Source organism: Gouania willdenowi, chromosome 15, assembly GCF_900634775.1.
Source record: "Gouania willdenowi chromosome 15, fGouWil2.1, whole genome shotgun sequence".
In the NCBI taxonomy this organism is placed as follows: Eukaryota; Metazoa; Chordata; class Actinopteri; order Blenniiformes; family Gobiesocidae; genus Gouania; species Gouania willdenowi.
This window is the reverse complement of record NC_041058.1, coordinates 23533494-23552352: the sequence shown is the minus strand read 5'-3', so window position 1 is coordinate 23552352 and position 18859 is coordinate 23533494. Positions and strand designations below refer to the sequence as shown.

The following is an 18859-nucleotide window of genomic DNA, read 5'->3' as shown; positions in this document are numbered from 1 at the left end:
CTGTTTCAATTTCTTCTCTTCATTTATATTTCAGAGAAAAATGACTGTTTTATTGTCTTGAGGCAGAGGAATGAGTGAGACACCTACCAAACATGCCTGTGGAGGTGCTCTCTCCCTAAAGGAGATCTGTTTCCCAAAATCAAGTGTGTTGGAAAGGGGGTGTGGAGAAGAGGGGTTGATTCAGAGAGAGAGAGAGAGAGAAAGAGGGAGAGAGAGAGAAAAGGAGGGAGGGGAAAGGTCAGGGACACTGGGTTTTAATCACACATCACACTCCTAGAAATAAAGAGATGGTCAACAGTAACGATTTGGCAGTCAAATCCAAAGAAAACTCTGATTTCTTCCATTGCACAAGGAGCAGCGTGGAATTATAACTCGGTTTTTAATTGTTATTTTTATTTTAAACTTTCTCAAAGGGCAATTTTTGGACTTGGACAAGTCCAGGCGCCGCACAGAAGGATTTGGAGCCGTGCGTAATTTGGGTAGTTTATTAACACGCTGCGTCAGAATGCGCGTCTGTCCACTGCTGGTCCTCTGCTGTCTGCTGTGCGCCGGACGCGCTCAGAAGTTCTCCGCACTCACGGTATGAAATGAATCCAAACCATTGATACACAGTTACACACTTTACAAGGATCATTATGTGCCTGTGTGATGCAGAGGAAGGACGTTGTGAGTGGGGGGGGAGATCATGGTATACGAAGTTACCCTTGTTGTTCAATGCATTTTAACTAACCATGGATGTAAGGATAGATTAAGGAAATGAAATAAGGGGGAAAATGGGAATTGTGCTTAATTGAAAATTGGATTCGACCATCCCAACCGAAAATGACACCTTTAACCACATGCAGTATTATTACAGCAGGGATACAAAGTTATTACAAGTGTCTGGGAAGGTGATGTATTGACTGTATTAGCTAACTGATAATAATAATAATAATAATAATAATAATAATAATAATAATAATAATAATAATAATAATAATAATAGCAGGGTCCACTGTTTCTGTGCAGGAAACTATAAACAAAATTAAAAAAAAACAACAACAAAAAATTATTGATTAACTTATATTTGTGCCATTTTTTGAACAATATTTTATTGAATATTTTCTGTAATTTTTGTAATTAATATTGTTTTAGGGAAACAATTAAACTTTCTGTCCAATGACTGCAGGTGAAAAATAGTATATTTTCAGTATTGATATTAATGTACACTGTCCCTGTTAAATTAACCAATAAATGAAATGAACAATGAATGAAAAGAGGGGTATTTAATTTCTTTTAAGTGTCATATCAAAGTTCACTGTTGGCTCAGATGAGAAATTCTCTTCTCCTCTATGTCTACATACAGGTTGATTAAGGACTTGGAAGATGACTAGGAAGTCAGTTCAAGTTAATTAGAAATTGATTGATAACTGTTTCGATGTGCTTCGCCAATTTGCTCACACATACACCTGGTTATGAAACACTGCTCTAGGCATCTGTGATTTTATCTTCTCTCAATCTATTTGATATGTTGGCCAAAAATCTTTATTTAACACCCAAAAAACAAATTAGAGACATTTTAATTCCAAAGATCGCACACATGCATTGTTCCCATTATCGTGTTAATAATGATTTGAAATTGTGTGTATGTGTGAGGTTATGTGATCGGGTTTGGTGCCATTTATCTCACTCCATCTCCCTCTTTGCTCTGCTGTCCCAGTGACTTCTCTCCCACTGCTGAAACAAAGCACATGGCATTGTTTAAAGCCGGTAGCAACCTGATCATTTCACACTGAGGTGCACGAGAAAGTAAATTACAGGGGGAAACTTCATGGTCACGATCAAGTGCAGGTACAGTGAAAAAAAGATTAATAGAGAGCGGAATGTGCACTGTCAGAGTCTCCACGGTTTGATTTAGAGCTTGATGTGACAGCTGACTCCCTCAGCACTGTTATTTATGGTTCTGGCAAAGATGCCCCAGTATCCAATTGGAAACAAATGGCTATGAGTTGTTAACCTACAGGTGAAGGGTCGGAAAGCCTTTTTCCTGACGGCATGTGGAGTTGTGGAATGTGGAGGAAGTGTTGCAGATAGCAGATGCTCCTCTAATTTGATCCACACGTTCATTCACCGATTATTTGTGAGCAGTGAATGCTTCTCTATGGGATTCCTGGGTCCGAGAATTGTTATGACATTTTGTGGAAGAGTTATGAACGTAGTAGTGTTGAGTTTGGGATATAACAATAAGAAAACAGTAAGTTTCCATTTCATTGCATATGTGATGAACTGTGCTTGTGGTCCATGACTCTGTCTATATTGAAACAGCCCATGGACGCTGGACGTCCTTTATTCACTGCTGTGAGTGATTAATGCCTTAGTGTCGCGGTGACACTGGAGACTTTATTGTTATTTTCTTCCCCAAATGTGTTCAAATGTTTCATGCATATTTGAGGTTGAATATCCTGCTGAATATATGGGACGTTTTCCTATTCACGAGGCAGATTTTTCCATGCTTTATTGGAACTAAATGGTGTGTGAAAGTATGAAACCAACAGTCGTTTTCTGCTGCTGCTGGTGCTGCTGTTCAAACAGATGTGTATACATATGACACAAGCTTAAAGTCTCCATTACCATCCTTTTATAGCAGGGGTGTCAAACTCGTTTTAGTCCAGGGGCCAAATATGGACCAGTTTTATCGCAATTGGGCCACAGATTTTAGGAGGGAAAAAAGAACAATTTTATCATAAACTGTGCTGTAGTTTTTAATATCAATCCTTGCCGGATCTTCATTTGAAAGATTTGGTAACACTTTACTTGAAGTTTTATACGTAAGACTGACATTATCCTGTCATTATTATGACATTACACCTGTCATTAGCATGAATAAGGTTTCATGAAGGCTGTCATTAAGTGTCGTTCGTTACCCTAACCCATCATTACCCTAACCCCAAACCCTAACATTAATCTTAATCTAAACCCTTACCCCCAAACCAAACACAACCCCCACTAGATCCCTCCACCTAACCCAAAAAATTCCAACGTAGCTCCAAAGGTGTCATAATTTGGCGAATGCTTAATGACAGCCTTCATAACACCTTATTCATGCTAATGACAGATAATGACAGCTTAATGTCAGCCTCATGTATAAAACTAAGTTAAGTGTTTCTTGATTTTGTAACTAATTTTTGTGTAATTTAGAGGAATTTTGTGGAATAATTTGTGAGAAAGTGCATGATTTGTGGAAAAATACAGAGTTTTTTCCACAATTTGCCATTAAAAATGACTGCATTCATGTAATATAAACAAAGGAAAACTGCAAGCCCCTAAAAATATTGCAGAGTTCCATTAAATTGGTGAATTTGAGATATCTTCAACTAGAATATTTGGTAATTTACACAATTATTCATGTTTTCTCTGTCGTCTTTACTGTTTCCTACGGGCCGAATTGGATGCTCTGAAGGGCTGAATTTAGCCCCTGGGCCTTGAGTTTGACACACGTGTTCTATAGGGGTTGTGCACCTGCCCGTGGAGGCGTCGCTCATCAATAAACGGGCACAGAGGGCTTTGAAGGAAATCCTCTCATTCACAGCCGTTCCTAATGCCTTTCCTTTGTATTGAGTTGGTAGGTTGGTTTACAGCTGACGTTTCTATCCTGCCTTATCGTGCTGGAAACTAATGATTCCCTTTTGCATCCTTGCATCTATGCAGGAAAACTCCCGCCAAGGCCATTTAACACATTTGCTACGGCTCTCAGCAGGGGGGTCCCCCATTGACCCTGTGAAGGCTGTGGTGTGAGGGGCCTCTCAGGGCAATGGAAGCGAGGGTCCCCCCCAGCCCAGAAGGCCCTTATCGGGTCTACAATGTGCTCTCAGCTGGAGGCTCGCCTCCTTCATACTTCATTCAATGGCACAATGCTGAAAAACCGGAGGGAGGTAATAGGATTTGATTTGTATGCTGGTTGATCCTGAAAAAAGTTTCCCTTACACCCAGAACGTCTCGCCACCCTCTTGTTCCTCTTTCCATCCTCTTGCATTATTTGACCAGATGCAAAAAGCAAGTTCCAAGAAAGATCACGCACACACACACACACACGCACACAGAAAAAGGCACAACAACAAAGACAAGAGACACAAAAAGAGAAAGTTATAAAAGCCTGCTGCCTGAAAGACGTAAGAGAGTGATTTGAGCAATAACTGGATTTTGAGTCACGATATGTGTTCTGTCTTGTATGAGTTTGTTTATATTGTAAATCGATGTGAAAGCTCAGACTGTATAGCTAAGGAGGAGACCATTCATCACTCCCCATGGCTGCTGCCTGCGCGTGATGATGATACTGACTTAGAGAGGATGGAATGAGACATTAGGGGAGTGTCAGGGCCGGGCCCCAGCCTCACCCATCCATCACCACAGGCCAAACACACACAGATCAGCAGCAGACAGCAGCTTCCTGAAGGTGTGTGTAGAGCACCATAGCCCGTACGCTGCTCCGCTCACTGGCTTTTTGTAAAAAAAAAAAGAAAAATCGATTCAGCAATATATCGCAATATTTCACCGCGCGATTATCGTATTGATCCAAAAAATGTCCAAATCGATTTTTTAAATCATGTTTTATAAAGAAAAAAACATGTAATTGCACCAACATATGCATAGTACGTAAACGCCCGGTCACTGGGTGTCAGTGAACGCACCATCAGATCTTGTTAAACTGTCTCACTCCTCAATGCATTTTAGCTTGGAAGTTGATTTTTTATGAAACAAACTGGGCACTTTTATAAAAGTAGGTGGTACTTTTTTTTTCAAGAATTTAAGTTTTGTAGCAAAAGTTTAATATTTTTGAAAAATTTAATTTGAGTTTGATAAACATTCCACTTGTTTTTTGTATTGGTACTTGAATTACGGTTAGTCATCATTTTTTATGTTCTCGCAAGTTCAAAAAAATGAAATAAATTGTATTTCATACCATTTTGTACTTGTAAAGGGGAAATTTGTAATTATTGATATCACGATGTATATCATAATGGTTTAGTATCACGATATATTGTATCGTGACATGCAAACCGTAAATCGTATCGTCAGATCAAGGAACCCAAGGAACCAATTGTTACAATTAAGTGAGGCAATATTTTGTGGGTGGCTGGTGTAATGGTTAACTACGTGTTCACATGCAGTGCTGTGTGGACTTTACAGTGGCCCTGCAGGCCCTTTGTGCTCTGATTTAAGGTTTTTTCATGCATTTTAAGCAGGAGGCTTTAATCTGTAATTCCAGGGAACCAGCAGGTTCTTGTTAGATGCAATGATGCAGACCAATGAGGAGAATAAAAGACACTGTGGAAGGCAGGACAGATTGGACCTTCCTTGAGGAAAGTGGGAAAAACAGGGCAAAGCAAGAGCTCCAAGGGTCGAAAAATTGTATCCAAGCACATGTACATTCTTCTTTTTCTTTCTTTCTTCTTTTTTTGGCAGTATATGCAGTATATCCTTTAAAAAAGAATTATAGAAGAAACTCATCAGTGACTGAGTTGTGAACCTGATGCACTCTTGTGTCTTGTGTGAATCAGGGTCAGAAAGCCAACAATCCCCACAGTGTTGGGATTCCTTAATACAATCATTTATGTATTTTTTCAAAAATTCACCAAAAGCTGACAAATACGTCGTCGTACTTAAAGAGATTTATACTGGGAACTTGTAAACATACAGTCTGGAAAGTTCTTGGAGCTTGCACTATGGCGGGTAGGATTTCAATTAGGATTCAAAGGCAGATTAAGTTGAGTTTAAGACGATGAACATAAAAAAAATCCCGTTCTCCTTCACATACGAGTCTTGATTCTCATATTATGATTCAGTTTCACGTGTCTTATGAAATATTAGTTCAACAAAGACCATATTTTCATAAGTCATACATAGGTTTTATAACTGTGGGACCAGATGTGCAACATTATTAAAGTCTTGTGTTTTATTCCCACCGCACTCCATTTTCAAAGAATAGCACAATTGTCATAAAGCATCCACGTTTTAGAGAGCATTGGAAATAACTTAATAAATCATTTGATTTTGAAAAGTTTGAATGTTTTCATAAATCGTGAGGCTTTTTCATTTTCGAGGAGATGATGGGTCATCTTAGAAGTCATTGTTCTTCTTTGATTAATATTTAAAATCAAAACCAATAACTATTTTTTGTTCTCCCTTCAACAGAACATGAGTGGCATCTGTCTATCATGACGGAGATGCTCTCTTTTTATAACGCCACTTAATCAAAGTCTGTAAACAAGGGCTCACAAACTTTGTTTATTGAAAAATGTCATTCAGTCCATAAGAGTTATATTCTCTCCCTACTTTTCCCTCGCGGCTTTCACTTCGATGTGTTTGAACGGGCCTCCCCTCTCTGATCTTCCCACAGGGAGATTTATGAGGCAGGCTGACAGACTGGGCTGTATCTCCCTCACTGGGCCTGCAGGGCAAACCTACCTCCCTTTGCCAACCCTCTTCCAGGTGCATGCAGCCCTGCAGCCCTGCTTGTCTGAACGCAAGGGGGGAGGAGGGGGGTGGGGGTGGAGGCCTGCCACCACAATTCATCGCTCACTTCATTTGTAAGACGTCAGACACAACAAATTTATTTTATTAGTCCTCACCCCAACCTTTTCACAGGACTGCTCTTTTCCCTTCTCTCTTCATATCTTGCCAAATGATCTGCTATTGATGCTTTGCTTTGTGTTCATTCATCTTCCTAAATAAGAGAACATTTCTTATATTGTGAAGCTTTTCACAAAACCAAATACAGTACATGAAATTGAAAAATGACTGCATTTCATATTTGGAAAGTCTTTTCATCACAGGATAAGACAGAAAGTCTCTGTTCGGATATGACTTTGAAACAGCACCTGCGTCAGGGTGTTTTTTTTTTGTTTTTTGTCAAAGAAGAAAATCAATCATTCAAACCATGTGGAATTATTCAGACTGTATGCAGCACAAAGCTCACCAGCATCTAGTTTGTTCAGCCTCTCTTTCACTGTCTTTTCATTCATTGTTGCAGTCACAGCTTGTTGGCCCCTCCTGCCCGCCCGCCGCCACATTGTGTGGCCTGCATGGTGAAAGGTGGGGGCGGGGGGGGCATTTCATACAGCGGTGACACGTACAATGGTGGCATTGACACAGGTGATCCAATGTGTTCGCCCCGGACTTTCTATCCATGTTTCTCTTTCACGGCTGAGGAAAACATTGTCATGTGTGATTCCAGGTAAATACCTGTGTGGATTGTTGGCAGACAAAGGAAAGAAGAGAGAAGTCACTCATGTTTCATCAAGCTTTTTTAAACAGACAAACCCTTGATTCACTCTCACAGACTGCACTGACACTGCTGTCTGCTGACGCTTCCTCCTGCTTTATCATCTAATATTTTGCTTTAATCCTCGTATTATCCTTGGAGTCAATTTGACCCTATTCATTGTTTATCATTCAAAAAAATAATTTGTGCTTCGTATTTCATGACTTTTCCTAATTTGATTGGTACAATTTATCAAGCATAAAATCATCATGATGGTATTTTTTCAATGTGCTGAACACATATTAGATTTGATAAGATTAGATTATTTTTTATTAATCCCTTGGGAAGGCTCCGTCAGGGAAATTATATTTCCAGCGGCATTACAGAAAGGAATAGCAGCACACAGAGTTGAAATATTATCTAAATACAAAATATAAAGAATATACTAGAATAAATCAGAATGTATAGAAATAGATAAATAAACAAACAAGGTTAATTCTACAGACTACAACTATTGCAGGCATTGGTGTTCCTCTGGGGTCAATTTGACCCCAAGCTGTCTTAACGTGTGTCTGTGTATCGCAATCTGCACGCCATCTCTCTCTCTCTCTCTCTCTCTTTTGAAAATGTCCTCTCGGAAAAGGTTAACTGTCAATGAGGTTTTGGAACAGCTCTTTCACAGTGAAAGTGACGCAGAGGAGAATGTGTCTGAAACTTTATAGTGAATAACCCCAAATATGTTGCAAAAAGGAGGTAAAAAACAAGTAAATAAACATGTTTATGAGAGGAAAGGTGGGTCACCAACATCAATCAATATGGTACACTGTGTGAGTGTCATGAATGTGCACCCCAAATTAGAAAAGATACACTAACTCTAAAACTGAAAGGTTGACCTGATGGTGGCTCTGCAGGAAATGTCATATCATCACCACAACCAATAAGGTTCACTCTCTTATAGTCATTAATGTTGTCAGTAAATTTGAGAAGAATTGTATGAAAACTATTAAAGATGAATTAATTCTAATTTAAAAGTTTGGCCTGATGGTGGCGCTAGAGAACAGGTCACGGTTTCATTATCAAGGTTTTTTTTATATATATATATTCAACAAATAAATAAAGTGCCCAACACAAAAACCTGGTACACAATTTTCTGAAAATATTTTTTTGGGGGATGAAATGTGTTAATATAATATTTGAGGAGGAGGGTTAACATTATCCTGAAGCAAACTTTGTGGAATTGCAATTGGAGCACCTTCGTTGATCTCATGAAAGTTGCACCTGTTCTTTGTTATCTTAGTGTTACTGACTGGCTTCTGATACAAATAATTCATTGAATATTTTACATGCTCTTTTCCACATGTGGGCCCATGGTGCAGTTTCTGCGGGTGGACCAGGATAAGGAGTGTAACATGGAATGCAGTGGAGCTCCTCGCAAGCCCTTGTGTGCCTCTGATGGCAGGACCTTCACATCTCGTTGCGAGTTCCTGCGAGCCAAGTGCCGCGACCCCCAGCTGGAGGTCATTCGAGGGCCATGCAAAGGTCAGGTCATGAGTCACGCTTCAGCACCGCCTGATGCCCTCAAATGTGAAAAGGGGAGGGGAAGGGGGTGGGGGGCAGCATGGTAGAAAAAGGAAGGTTAAATTCATTTCAGCATAATTGATTCTTTGAGTGGTGGGCAGACAAGTGGGGTTGACACAGTGAAAACGGTGGGTGTGAGGGTCTCACTGGTCTCTGACTGGTTTTTAATTACATGCTGTGATGAATGGCTGCAATATATCATCAACACAAAAAAAGTATGAATTTATTTTATTTGTTGGTTGTGGAAATTGTGTATTTTATATATGCACTTCATTGAATGTAAATCATAGGCAGAGTTTGAGGGGGGCAAAAGAAAAAAATTGAATTAAACATATAGACCGTCTTGAGATTTAGGTCAACCACAATGTGTGTAACATATACAAGAATGCAAAAATGATTAGTAACAATTAGGGATGTAACAATTAATCGTAAGGCAGTTAAAAATCGATTCATAGGTATCACGGTTGATATCGATTTTCTGAAAATTGAATCGCAGTACTTTTTTAACCAGCAGAGGGCGCTATCCACAAGTGTAGGCGGCGGGCGGAGCCTGCTAATACTTTCTTTCTGGCCTCCTTCTACTCTTAAATATGTTAATAAATGATTCATTACCCCTTAAGCGCTGAAAGAATATCTGTAATATTACTTGAATATCTGTAAAAGTCACGTTTTTCTATTAGCTCTGTCTGCTAGCATAGCTTCTCTTCTTCACTGAACGATATCTGCATGCCAACCGACCACTGTGTTACCAGCGCCCTCTGCTGGTCCAAACAAATATGACGTAAATCAGTGTAATTACGGTTTTTTTTTTAAAGTCCAATTGTTAAGGCACAAAATACATTTTCAGTTGCACTTTTTTAAAAAAAAAGAACTATTATGCAGTTTTGCATTGTTTATTATAGAACCAGAATTTAAATTAATAGGCTTCATTTTCATTTGTATTATTCCTTTATTTATTTCATTCAAGATTTATTTTTAGTTAAATTGCATTGTTTTGAATTGTTTATCAAGGAATTCTTTTGACAATGAAAAATAAAAGGAAAATAGTACAGTATTTTCTACATTTTTTTTCTACAGTCCCATTTTGTAAAATAAATCGTGAGAGAATCGTATCGTGAACCCAGTATCGTGAATCGAATCGTATCGGGAGTTGAGTGAATCGTTACATCCCTAGTAACAATTCATAATGTTGATTACAAAAATTTGCGTCGAAGCGTTGTTTAATGCTGTAAAGTCAGGATAAAATCAGGCTGCAGTACCATATATGAACTGCTGGGCGCAGTGTCGCTTCAGCATTTACATTGTGAAGAAAAATTGTGCAACAGAAGAAGAACCCACCTAAAGTCTCAAAAGTTTGGGACCATTTCAATGAAAACTTAAACTACACACCTGAGGTTGAACTAACATACGAACATTTGTGACATGAAACTAACAGTAATATGTTAAAATCAAAGCAGCAGAAAACTATTTTTTTTCCCGAATCAATTTGGGAAAACTGTATTGAAAACTTTTGACCATTTGGGGGACAATGCTCCCCCTGCCCCAACGCAAACTAGAAGATCATTCCATGAGAAAAAATGCAATGCATTCTTGTAACTTGTGTAAAAGCTTGTTTTTCACTGCACATGTGACAGAAAGATGACAGAGAATGAAAAAGCCAAGTGAGTAGAGCCAAAAAGGTCAGACCCTCACAAACTCTTTCATTGTTCCACAATGTTAGAAGGAAGAGCCAATAGACCCTCATGCTTCAGCCTCCCACTCTCTCACCCCCGCCCCACTCACTTTCTTCTATAGAGCGAGCTCATCGCTCTACAGAGTGGGGACAATGCCTTATTCTTGCCACATTACAGCATTTGACCATTAATGCAGCAAATGCAGCAAACTGGTTTACTTGTAAAGAAGCTTCATAAGAGGGCAGGACTTTCTTGATTTTTTTCACCCATGCTGGGTATCCATGGGAGCAAATCTAAACGGACATCTGGATGTGGTGGACGGCGCCAAAGCTACAGAATGGAGAATTCCTACCAGGAAGCTGAAAGAGACAGGAATCAGTGAAAGTGGCATTGTATGTGTCAATAAGATGAAGTCTTTAAGAGTTGTGGCCCCCCTTTGCTTCAACACACAACGGCAGCAACTAAAGTCAGCAGCGAAACCAAACCAGAGGACCAGTTTGGCCTTAAAGCACAAAGATGGTATTGTTTTTGAGGATGGTGAGAGTGGCACCACATTTGTTTTCGATCACCACACTCAAACGACTCAAATGGCCTCTCATTTTTTCCAGGCAGATTTTAGTTGGGAGCCCCTGGGAGAAAAGAAGGATGACGGTTCGGGGTTTTCCACTGCAGCTAACTTTAGAGCTCCTTAACTTATTGGTTTCCACCACCAGCTCGAACATCCAATATCCATTCCTATCATCACCACTGTCTGTAGCACACAAATGTACCCATATGTGACAAACACTAAATCCCCAGCTTGTGTGTGAAGCACAGCCCCTGAGTAAGACATGTCATCAATAATCAGACTAATGGAACATTTTAGGGCTTTTCTGAGCCATTATGTTAAATGGGATCTAAACCTGTTAGCCTTAGTTGCACTGTGGAGCAGCTAAAGTGTCACACCAAATTATCATCAAATTCCCTGCTGCATGGCCCTAAAATGCTGGGAGTTTGCACAGCTGCTGCTGTTGGCCAGGTGAGGTGAAGAAGTAACTATTGCATGAAAAGAAGAGCCATGCTTCTCACTGAGATGTGAAAGGACAAGATGTGCACATGGATGCAAAGTTTCTGACCCACATTTATTACGACAAACGCATTTCGTGGGCGACTTGGACTGAAGCTGGCAGACGGTCAGGGTTTAGGAGAAGAAGAGTGAGACAGATGGCGATATGAGGATGGGGTCAGGTTTTCCCCGTGCATCAGCCCTTTTTTAGGGCGACTGGAATGTTCTACAGGAACAGCCCGAGCTGCCTCCTGCTGTAATTGCTTTACCACCAGGCAATGTGTAGGCTTGCCTGACTTGCTCCTAATAAGACTGGGGTGTTGGTTCTATTCCCAGCCACACAAATGTCTGCCACTTCCAAAACATCCTGAGTATTTTCCCCTCTGTCTCCCCTCTCTCTCTCTGCATTTTTCATTCTTTCTCCATCAACTGCAAGAATTAACATATTTGTCTGTAATTTTAAGTGTTTTGGACTCATAGCTGCAAAGCATAAAAATCAGTTGCCAGCGACTTTGAATTACTGCTCTCTGTGATCATGAATGATTTCTTGTGATTTGTGCTGCTCCTCAGATACATCCAGATGTGTAGCAGAGAAGAAGTACACAGAGCAGCAGGCCAAGAAGCTCTTCCCGCAGGTTTTTGTGCCTGTTTGCAACCCCGATGGCACGTACAGTGAGGTAGCACAACACGCAACTTAAATTATACTTGTTTTGATTTTAGCCATCAGCACTTGACCAAAAAAAACAGAATCGGGCTGAAAACTCTTTCATAACAATTGAGGACCAGTTGTTTACAGCTTTTTGTCCTGTTCCCACAAGTTTTAGTCATAAACATGTCATGCCTTTGGCCAATTTTGTGTTTACACCATTGTCAATGCAGGTTCAATGTCACAGCTACACTGGATATTGCTGGTGCGTCACTCCCAATGGTCGACCCATCAGTGGTTCAGCGGTGGCCAATAAAAAACCACGATGTCAAGGTGGGTAAAACCCCTCTAAAGAATAACTACATTGGATTGTAATGTATAACTGCTTCAGTATCATTGTTTCTTATTTTTGGCTTTTAAATAAATCATATCTTAACTATTTGTGCACCAAACTCAGCACGACAATGCTTTGTGGTAGTACCTGCTTTCCTTAAATTGGGATAATTATAATCTGTGTAAAAATGGATGAATTGATTGATAAAAGGTGTTATCATTGTTAATAGGGGATATTTGAGGAGAGAGAGTTGCTCAAGACTACGGTCTTGTGTGTGAATAAAACCTCCAGATTGGAGCAATAAAATTTTATGGTTAGAAAACGTTTTGGAACAATAATCAACATGTTCCTCCAAGTTTTGTAGGTTGCTGATGTGTCTGTTTTTGACTGAAAAGTTGTTGAGACTATTCAGTTATTACAACCCCTGGCAAAAATGATGGAATCATCAGTCTTGGAGGATGTTCATTCAGTTGTTACTAAATGAAATACTAAAGTATTTTAAAATGGCAACGTTCTGTCATTAAGAAACACTAAAATAAATCAAGAAAAAAAAGTTGTGGTCGTCGATAACAATTGTGGTAACACTTTAGTTGAGGGAACATCTATTAACCATTAATTAGTGGCTTATTAGCATTAGTAACATATTGGCTCTCAATTAGTAATTATTAAGTACTTATTAATGCCTTATTAAGTACTTATTAATGCCTTATTAAGTACTTATTAATGCCTTATTAAGTACTTATTAATGCCTTATTAAGTACTTATTAATGCCTTATTAAGTACTTATTAATGCCTTATTATACACTTAATGGCAGTCTCACAGTCCAAATTCACCTGAGTCCTCCTAGGAACGCCCCCACCTCCTAGAAACGCCTCTGGCATTTTGTCACCGCCCACCACTCCATAGCAGAGCGCCCCTCCCCCGCTTCTCGAGCAGCCAGCAGCAGAGCATTTTATTGCAAAACATAGCTTCATAATGATGTATACGACTTCATAATGTAACATAACTACCCTTAGCCAAACATCAAACGTTTAGCTATTGCCCTTTATGATAAAAAAGATTGTGCATTTTATGTTATATTTATGATTTCATTGCAACATAGTTTCATTGTATATTACTGAATTGCAAAATTTAGCTTCAAAATAATTTATTTATGACAACAAGGTTAAATATTACCAAGCAGACACGTCTTGTAACTCTCTCAGGTTAATTTTCAAAGTCACTTTCTGGGTCAGACGCAGGATGAAATTTTTACGGATGCACAATATCCTGCCTGGCCATTGTACACAGGGTGATAATGTGTAGCTCTTTTCCAAAAGTCAAAACAAATGAAGAACAAATGGGCGGAAACTGGAGTCAACGTCTGTGACCAAACTGTAAGAAATCGCCTAAAGCATCGGTGTCAAACTCGAGGCCTGGGGGCCAAATCCAGCCCTTTAGAGCATCCAATTTGGCCTGCAGAAGAAAGTAAAAATGAAAGAGATGACATGGATTATTGTTTAAATTACCAAATAATCCAGTTGTAGATTTCTCAAATTCACCAAAATAATGAAACTCTACAACATTTTTAGGGGCTTTTATTTTTCCTTTGTTTATATCACATGAATGCAGTCATTTTTAATTGCAAATTGTGGAAAGAACTCAACTTTTCTCAAGTATTTTTCACAAAAATCCTCTAAATTACACAAAAACTGATAAAAATCAAGAATTTTCTGAAGTGAATTGAACCGATATTGAAAACTAGGGCACAATTATGTTAATTTTTTAAAAATTTTTCCCCACCTAAAATCTTTGGCCCACTAGAGGTCAAAGTGCTTTGTGTTTGGCCCCTGAACTAAAATCAGTTTGACACCCCTGAAAGAAAATATGAAAGCTTTAATTCAAAAAAGTAAGATAGACCTTTTAATTATAGCTTACACATTGTTTTTTGTGTGTGTTTAATTATGGTTTTCTTTTAATATTATTTTATTTCCTCACAGGAGTTAAAAACTAATATTTACTGAAAATATTTAATCTGGAAAACATGGAATTTGGGAAAAAAAAAAAAAAAAAAAAAATGATACATAGGGTTCTATATGTTCCACATGAGCTTTTGTCATCATTCTAAAAAGATGGTGCTGCAGGGTTCTAATATCAAAGTCATTTTAACTACATAAAGTCTTCACTGTGGCTTTGATATTCAGTCTGACCTGTGATTGATATTCGTTGAGGACAGAAGTGTTTTCAGAGACAAAGTAATTTACAACAAACAGGTTCGTGGAAATCCAACGTGGAAGATGGAAGTTTATGTGGGAAGTAATGACAGCATTGAGAACAAGATCGACTCTTTGATAGAGTCCATCTCTCAGTACAGAGATGACTGTGAGGCTGAGGAGGAGAACCAGTCTGTATTGTCTGAGAAGATAAAGAACCTGGAGGAGGAGAACCGGAGGCTGATGGAGGAGAACAAAGAACTGGCAGAAAAAGAGGTCGACCGGTCGTTGAAGGCTCAGATGAACACAGAATGGGTGAAGAAGGTGTGCTCTGAGCTGGAGATGAAGGAGCAGGAGATCAATTCTTTAAAGACAGCTTTACACCAGGTCAACGATGAAGTGGAGCGCCTGAAGAGTGAACGCTGTGAATTCGACACCATGAAAATGGAGATCACCACTGAGCTGGAGAGTATAGAAGAGGACTTGGTAGCCCTAAATAAGGTGTACCAGAAGATGGCCGATGACTGCCAGCACATGGAGCATGAACTGTGTCTGAAGGAGAGCAACCATAAAGACACTGTGGCTCAGATGAAAGCAGAATGGGAGGCGGTGAAGAAGACTCTGATCACGTCCCATGAGAGCGCGCTGAGCCACGTCTGCTCACAGGTACAGGCTCTACAAAAAGATGTGGAGCTCCATGAGAGGAACTCTGCTGAGGCTACCAAACAGCTCCAGGAAAAGGATGCTATCATCCACGCCATGGAGACCAAGTATGGAGATCTGCAGAAGCGATATCACACTCTGAACATGACCCAGGAGAACCAGCAATGGCAAATTGATCTGCTGGTGATGGGGAATGCTGAACTGAAGGAGATCGCCCTCATGACGGACAAACAGAAGGCCAAGAAACAGAAGGAGCAGGACAAAGCAAAGAAGAAGAACAGGAAGGAGGATGGAAAACTAGGTTTCCTGAGAAAGTTCTTGAGCTTTTTTCCTTGCTGCAAAGTGTGAGAAAAAATGGATCCTTCAAAGTGTGGAAGGTTCCATCTCAGTTTTATTTCATTCTCCCGTTTAAGCCATCAGGTGGTAGAGGGTTGTCTTCTGATCGAGAGGTTGGGGGTTCGATCCCAGTACCTGACTATGTGTCGAAGTGTCCTTGGGCAAGACCCTGAACCCTAAGTTGCTCCCAGTGGTCGACTAGCGCCTTGCATGGCAGTCCTGTCCTACTGGTGTGTGAATGTGAAAGTGATTGGGTGATTGAGCTGATATGTAAAGCGCTTTGAGACTGCTTCAGTGATAAAATGCTATATAAAATCAACTCCATTTACCATTTTTTACCATTTAACGTGGTTTTCTGTTTTGTGTGTGTTTAAGTTTAAAATAACATAAATAAATATGAGTTAAACAGTTTTCTTGGGTTTTATCTGGATTCTTCCACTATAAAATAATTCATTGTCTTTAAAGCAAAGCAAGAGGGCGCACGGTGGATTAGTGGTTAGCACGTCCGCCCCACAGCAAGAAGGTCCTGGGTTCAAGCCCTGGGGTGGACTTGGGTCCTTTCTGTGTGGAGTTTGCATGTTCTCCCCATGCTGCGTGGGTTTCCTCCGGGTACTCTGGCTTCCTCCCACAATCCAAAAACATGACCGTAAGGTTGATTGGAGTCTCTAAATTGCCCATAGGAGTGAATGGTTGTCTGTGTCTGTGTTGCCCTGTGATGGACTGGCGCCCTGTCCAGGGTGTACCCCCGCCCAGCGCCCTATGAGAGCCGGATATTGGCACCGGCAGACCCCCGCGACCCTGTTAAACGGGAATAAGCGGGTATGAAAATGGATGGATGGCAAAGCAAGGCAGATGTATTTGTGTCAGGAATTCAACGTGATTTGCATGATTTAAAAAGAATAAAAATGATTTTAATAATGCATTGGATTTTATATTGTGCTTTTTTCACAGACACTCAGTGTTTTTTATTGATGTGAATTGGTGGTAAGCTACTACTGTAGCCACAGCTGCGAAGTTTTATATATATATATATATATATATATATATATATATATATATATACTGTATATATAAATATATATATATCAATGAGATTTATGAAGATGACTGCCTGAAGAAAACTTGTAAATGTTCACAGTCATTGTTGATGTGGGGCTGCATGTCAAGTATCGGCATGTATTGAAGAAGTCAATACATCTTCAATACATGCACAAGTTTATGTTGACATTTTGGACACTTATTCCCTTAATTAAAAGGATGTTTGGGGATGATGACATCATTTATCAAAATGGTAATGCATCATGCCATAGAGCAAAAACTGTGAAAACTATTTTTGAAGAAAGACACATAGGGTCAATGTCATGGCCTGCAAATATTCCAGATCTCAATCCAATTGAAAATCTGTGGTGGAAATTGAAGAAAATGGTCCGTGACAAGGCTCCATCCTGCAAAGCTGATCTGGCAACAGCAGTCAGAGAAAGTTGGAGCCGGATCGTTGAAGAGTACTGTTGGTCACTCATTAAGTCCATGCCTCAGAGACTGCAAGCTGTTATAAAAGCCAGAGGTGGTGCAACAAAGTACTAATGGTGCGTTGTAGTGTTTTATGTCTGTTGTTTTTCGTGATTCCCTAATTTTCTCCTCAGAACTGAGTGACTCCATATATTTTTAACTCTGATTAATCTAAGAAAGCAAATGTTATTGACTACCACCATTTTTTCCCTTGATTTATTTTAGTGTCTCTTAAAGGAGACATATCATGCCTTTAAATCCTTCCTTTTTACATATTGCAGAGAAGGTCATCGGCTGCAATCTGCCCTCCCTCCAGGACCTGTACGCCTCCAGGATTTTGAGGCGTGCAGGAAAGATTGTGGCCGACCCCTCCCACCCCGGTCATAAACTGTTTCAATCTCTCCCTTCTGGAAGGAGATTTCGGTCCATCAGGACCAGAACCTCCAGACACAAAAACAGCTTCTTTCCCTCTGCCACCATCCACATGAACACACCCCCAGTCACCCACTGAACCCCCCCCCCCACCCAATCACCACCTCCATGATGACATTATCTGCTGCACTGTATATATATATATATATATATATATTTAGATTTCTCCTATTTATCCTTCATTCTCTATCTTTATCCCTCATCCTTTATATTTATCATTATTATTATTATTGTTGCTGGGTTGTTCTTTGTTTTTTTATTTTTGTTTTGTTGTTTGTTTTGTTTTGTGCACCAACTACCAAGACAAATTCCTTGTACTGTCCTTAAAACTGTACATGGCCATTAAAACATTTCTTATTCTGATTCTGATTCTGAAATCATACAGTTGTGGTCTATATAAAGAGGAACTGCAATGCTTGGGTCTGAATTCCTCATTATTATAGCGCCACAGGCCCCTTTTCTGCCCCTTTTCTGATGTGCTTCTGAGAGCAGCTCGTTTTGGTGCGGTCTCTTAAAATGCAAATGAGACACTTCACACCCCGCCCCCTCTCCAGGTTGAAGAGGTGACACTCGGTTCAACTCCACCCTGTTCGGCCATTTTTGTAGCTTGATAGAAGAGATACGATTATCTAGCAGCGCAGAAAATTTTTATTCACACGTTATTTACAAAATGTCAACAACGGAAGACTTGTCCATCCAGCCTTACATGTTCGAGCCAGAGTCTGACCCTGCGGAGCGAGATGAAAATGAAGCAAGCACACAGCGCTAACATATGAAGTCTGAAGACGATGCAACTGCTAATGCTACAAAACAATGACAGGGACGTCTTATCATCACACTTTTTAGCGTTATTTACAGCTTACCGAAGTGCTCTGTTCGTCGTCTCCAAAGATAGAAGGAATTGAACCCTCAATCAGACAAAGTCTTTCGGCAAGTCCTTCTTTATACTGGCGAAGCGGTCATCCTTGAAGTGCTTCACGGACACAAAAATGACCTTACCCACAGATGTGGGTACATTTCCATAAAAAATAAAACTCAACCAGGCACTTTGAAAAGGTTCTGATGCTGGGAGACGCTGTAATGAAGCGTGTGGGTTACTACATCCAACAACCGAACATTTTGACTTATCCTCTCGTAACTTCGGCATCCTTGAGCTTTGACCACAAAATAAAAGCGAGAAATAAAAATGGCGGATAGCTCGAAGTGTTGG

General features: G+C 39.8%; 1 protein-coding gene across 1 annotated transcript in view; it reads left to right on the top strand.

Moving 5' to 3' along the window:
* The first annotated feature begins 230 nt into the window (after nt 1–230).
* The window catches only part of smoc2 (SPARC related modular calcium binding 2), a 41287-nt gene continuing 22658 nt past the window's right edge, over nt 231–18859 (top strand). Inside the window, exons 1-4 of the mRNA XM_028469059.1 lie at nt 231–580; nt 8617–8779; nt 12107–12213; nt 12416–12515. Coding sequence (XP_028324860.1) covers nt 506–580; nt 8617–8779; nt 12107–12213; nt 12416–12515 — 445 coding nt within the window. The 5' untranslated portion in view covers nt 231–505. The remainder of the gene's footprint in view (nt 581–8616; nt 8780–12106; nt 12214–12415; nt 12516–18859) is intronic.